This window comes from Oratosquilla oratoria, chromosome 4, assembly GCF_046742065.1.
Source record: "Oratosquilla oratoria isolate Oo_2021 chromosome 4, ASM4674206v1, whole genome shotgun sequence".
In the NCBI taxonomy this organism is placed as follows: Eukaryota; Metazoa; Arthropoda; class Malacostraca; order Stomatopoda; family Squillidae; genus Oratosquilla; species Oratosquilla oratoria.
The window spans coordinates 51,257,697-51,262,696 of NC_134780.1; the positions used below are offsets into that span (position 1 = coordinate 51,257,697).

A 5,000-nucleotide genomic window follows, 5' to 3' on the forward strand; every position below is an offset into this window, starting at 1 on the left:
TCAAAAGAGGCTGCTTTGAGTCTCACCATTTTATTTAAGTCAAGTTAATGTTAGGAACTATTAATGCCTCAGGTTCAGGTTACTCAGTGTGTCTTTATGTAAAAACACGAAAGTCATTTGATCGGAATAATGTTGATGATGATGATGATGATGATGATGATGATGATGATGATGATGATGATGATGATGATGATGATGATGATGATGATGATGATGATGATGATGATGATGATGATGATGATGATGATGATGATGATGATGATGATGATGATGATAATGATGATGATGATGACAACGACAATGACGACGATGACGACGATGATGATGATGGTGATGGTCACGTTAGTGTACATGATCATCCAATAGATATTCATTTACAGTCACTAGTTATGTTATACAAGTAATCCACCTCACCATTAACTGTATGCTGTCTTTTGAGTTTTATTTATTAAGTAATTAAATCTCAATTGATCTTAATCTGCAACATTTCGTGTTCAATGTTTTACTTTTATTTCTTCAGCTATATCCAAAACATCCTGGCCGCTACGCTTCTCCAATATTTCCTTAAGAATGCGATGAATAGTGCAGTAATATATTACTATATATTGCTATTTGCTCGGAGTGAAAAACATGTTTTTTTTATATTTATTATACCCTTAAGGCAATAGATGCACGATCTGAATATATTGCATCAATATATCTCTATTTATCACTATATGCTCGGACCGCTGTTTCCACCAAAAATTCGGCGTGGCCATGGGGTCTCCACTAAGCGTAGTCCTGGCCAATACGTTTATGGAGGCTTTAAGAAGCAAGACCCTTTGCTGACATTGTTCCAGAACACATGACTTGGCTGCGCTACGTCACTTAATCTTCATAGATTCTAAGCTGCACTGAACGAGGTAGAGCCCACAGATCAGTTTTCCTTAGAAGAGTTAAATTAAATTTCCCTTCTTTTCTTAGACACACATATAACAAAACATGGCAACTAGCTGAAATTTAGATCTACGTGAAACCCACCAATAACAATTACTTTCTATTCCCACCATGACATCAAGGGAAAGAAGGGAGTAGAGATAAGTTTCTTCCTTATGGAACTAAGGATATACAGTGAAGAATACATTAAAAGTGCTGCTATACCAAGGAGGCATTTTGGACATTAAAGTTCCCAGTTTTTCTCATATATCAGTGCAGGAAAAAGGCAACTAAACTCCTGTAAGACCGTAGACAAGAAAACAGAACAGCCAAGCAATTTCTTTTACCAACTAGCGACGTCACCAACCTTGTTCGAATTCTAAAAGGCAGCAATTCAGAAGTTCCAGACCATTAGGACAATAAAAGACATCACGAGCATGAGAATACACATCGAGAAACCTGACAACAAAGCCGGCGTCTATCGGATTCCGTGGTCGAGATATAAGAAGTCTTATACTGGGGAAACATCACGCGAACTGAAAATCCGGATCCGAGGACATCGATACGATGTCCCCCATGGTGTCACCACCAGCGCGTATGTTGTACACAGGAACATTAACAACCACCTGATGGACTGGGAAAGGGCAGAGCTAACTGGTACACAAACCCGATAAGATCCGAAGAAAATGTTTGGAAGCCGCCATAATCCAAGGATCCAACGTGATTGAACAAAATAGAAGCATGCAGAGTTTTTTTTTTTTTTTTTTTTTTTTTTTTTTTTTTTTTTTTTTTTTTTTTTTTTTTTTTTTTTTTTTTTTTTTTTTTTTTTTTTAAGATATCCCTACTTGCCCTCCAAATATTTTTCCTCTCATGACTTTGGCCATCATCAGTGGACAAATGCCTCCTCACCATCCTTTCTCCCCTTTCTGTTCATCGACAGTGGTCAAATGTCCTCAACACAGACAAGTACCCCTTCTCCTTAACATTTCCTAGGCTCCAATGACCTTCCCCAGTTCCCCCGGATCTTTCTGATTAATAATATCAGTTATGTGTATCACGACTATGTACTTGATGACGCTGTAACAGGCGACACGTAGTACTAATATAAACTCTGTCCTCAATTGGTGTTTATCTTTATTTCATTTTATCTTTACTCTACCCTCAAGGCAAAGGATTTTCAATCTAAATATATCGACTGCACAATAAGATATTGTAGTTTAAACAGTTTTCTTGTCGTACTAAATTATTGAGTGATATATTGAACTTTGAGTTTCCAAGTAATGAATATGTTTGCTGATCATGAAGAAACACATGGGTTTGTTTTATTATGTGTATGTATGTACGCATGAAGGTATGTACCTAAGTATGCATATATGTATACATTTATGTATATGTATGTATATATGCATGGGATTGTCTTCTTATGTGTATGTATGTACGCACCTAGGTTATTTGTGTATACATTATGTATATATATGTATCTATGCATATATACATATATGTATGTATGTATGTATGTATGTATGTATGTATGTATGTATGTATGTATGTATGTATGTATGTATGTAGGTAGGTAGATAGGTAGGTAGGCAGGTAGGTAGGTAGGTATGTATGTATGTATGTATATATGTATATATGTATGTATGTATGTATGTATATATGTATGTATGTATGTATGTATGTATGTATGTATGTATGTATGTATGTATGTATGTATGTATGTATGTATGTATATATGTACGTATGTATGTATGTATGTATGTATGTATGTATGTATGTATGTATGTATGTATGTATGTATGTATGTATGTATGTATGTATGTATGTATGTATGTATATGAATATATGTATTTGCATCTCACTACTCTTTTTCGCCCTCGCTCTCCCTTTCTCTCACACTCCCTATCTCCCTCTCTCTCTATCTATCTATTTCTCTCTCTCTCTCTCTCTCTCTCCCTATCTCTCCCTCTTTCATCCTCTATATTTCTGTTTTTATGCATGTAAGGTACTCAGAAAAGGTAAGCCGAAAATTCCTTAATATACTTCTAAGAGTAGAAATGAGTATTTACTTTTACCACAATCAATAACTATCGTTGTGTACATATGCTCCTAAATGCATCTGAATATGCGAACGCATAGAGAAACACATATACCATCACAAACACACACACACACACACACACACACACACACACACACACACACACACACACACACACAAACACACACACGTTCAGTAGTTCCCTTAAAGCACACATAAGTAAACGCAAGCACGCACACACACATAATCAAATATACTAATATTTATCATTATGATGAAATACTAGAGAAAAGTGAGATCATATTAGTTTTTTAATGTTGTCTTCCATTTTTATCTAGATATAATAATTTTATCGAATGATATAAAGAAAATTCGTTAAATCAGCTCTACGTTTTTCCAAAGAATGAACTTGTCAACGGAAAGGACTAGCTCCATCTCTAGGAATAACTGAAACATAGTTGCACACTTCAAAGGTTTTCTTTGGACCAAAACCCACGACCTTTGCTTTCATGATGTGTTAGACTGAGACCGCAGGGCTAAAAATCGTATCTCGGATGTCACAGAATGTTGTTTTAAACAAATAATTTTGGATAAGTGTACTCTTATATTTGTTGGATACATCGAGATGTTCTTCAAGCGCTGCAAGAAATCCAAGGATCAAAAAGGATCTTCAAACGAAGCTGAAAAGGAGCGTCCAAAGGGCAGAAAGTCTCAAAAGAAGACATTTTTGAAGCTTTTCACTCGACTTTGTTTTGTCTTCAGCTGCCAGAGCGGCAAGACTTCCGAAAAGGGTCAAGGAGACAAAGATTCTTCACCCAGCATCATCGAAAAGACTCCTCGGAAGAGAATTCTTAAGGCAAATAAGAAACAAGCCGAGGCATTCAAAGACGATCAAAATTGGAGCACCGTTAAAGTTCTCGGTGCTGGAGCCTTTGGCAAAGTTTATCTGATGAAAAATGAAACTAATAACGAACTTGTTGCCAAAAAAGAAGTCGTCATAAAGCCCAACGACGAAAGCTTCATGAGTGAAGCAGTAATTCACTTTCAGTTGAAGCACAGAAACATTATCAGCCTCCACTGTTGGCAAAGACTTGATGACAGATTGATCCTTTTTATGGAATACTGTTCAGGTGGCGATGTCAAAGGCAACATCGACCGAATGAAGGGCAAGGAAGCTCTTAGTTATTTTTCATAGTTAATGGAAGGAGTCGCCTGTCTTCACTCCCGAGGAGTGGCTCATCGGGATTTGAAACCCGAAAACCTCCTTCTCACCGAAGACAAAGTCTTGAAGATTGCGGACCTGGGCTTCGCCGACGTCTTCGTCGTCAACGGCGAAGAGATTCAACTCACAGGTACCGTCGGATCACGGGCCTTCATGGCCCCTGAAGTCATCACGAGTCCCACTTACGACGGACCGCCCGTTGACTTGTGGTCGTGCGGTGTCATCTTCTTTAACCTCACGACCAAAGGCAGACCGTGGGAACAAGCCGCACCCGAGGACAACATCTACAAAATGTGGCTCGATAAAGACGAGGAACTCAATACGCTCTTACCATGGTGCTGGCTGAGCGAATCATGCAGAACTATTGTGGACATTCTACTGGAGCCAGATCCCCAAAAACGGCTCTCAGGTTGGCAGAAACACCGCCAGGAGTGAATGAACTTCATTCTGAATCATTATCTCTTATCAATTCACTAAACAACACACACTGAGACTCATTTATATTAATGACAATGCCCTGTTGAAATGAACTGTGAAATTATCTTCATGAGTGGACCCAACCTGATGGTCCTTAAAAAAAGAAAGAAGAAAAACAAAAACAAAAATTGTGTGTGTGTGTGTGTCTTCTTTTGATTCCAGCAAGGAACTGAACCCGCTGTAGATAAGTATTAGATTATAAGATATAAGTATTAGATTTTTTTAGATTTCTCACACTGACTCTCCCTTGCTAATAACATAGAAACACACGTATACCATCACACACACACACAGAAACACACACACACACACACACACACACACACACACACACACACACACACA

The 5,000-nt window shown here is 37.8% G+C and overlaps 2 protein-coding genes across 2 annotated transcripts in view; both read left to right on the forward strand.

Annotated features, from left to right (window-relative positions):
- Positions 1 to 5,000, forward strand: part of LOC143024855 (uncharacterized) — a 521,455-nt gene that overhangs the window by 48,535 nt on the left and 467,920 nt on the right. The window lies entirely within an intron of this gene.
- LOC143024471 (uncharacterized) lies at positions 4,155 to 4,613 on the forward strand. Its single transcript, XM_076183280.1, has one exon. The coding sequence runs from the start codon at positions 4,155 to 4,157 to the stop codon at positions 4,611 to 4,613; it is 459 nt and encodes a 152-aa protein (XP_076039395.1).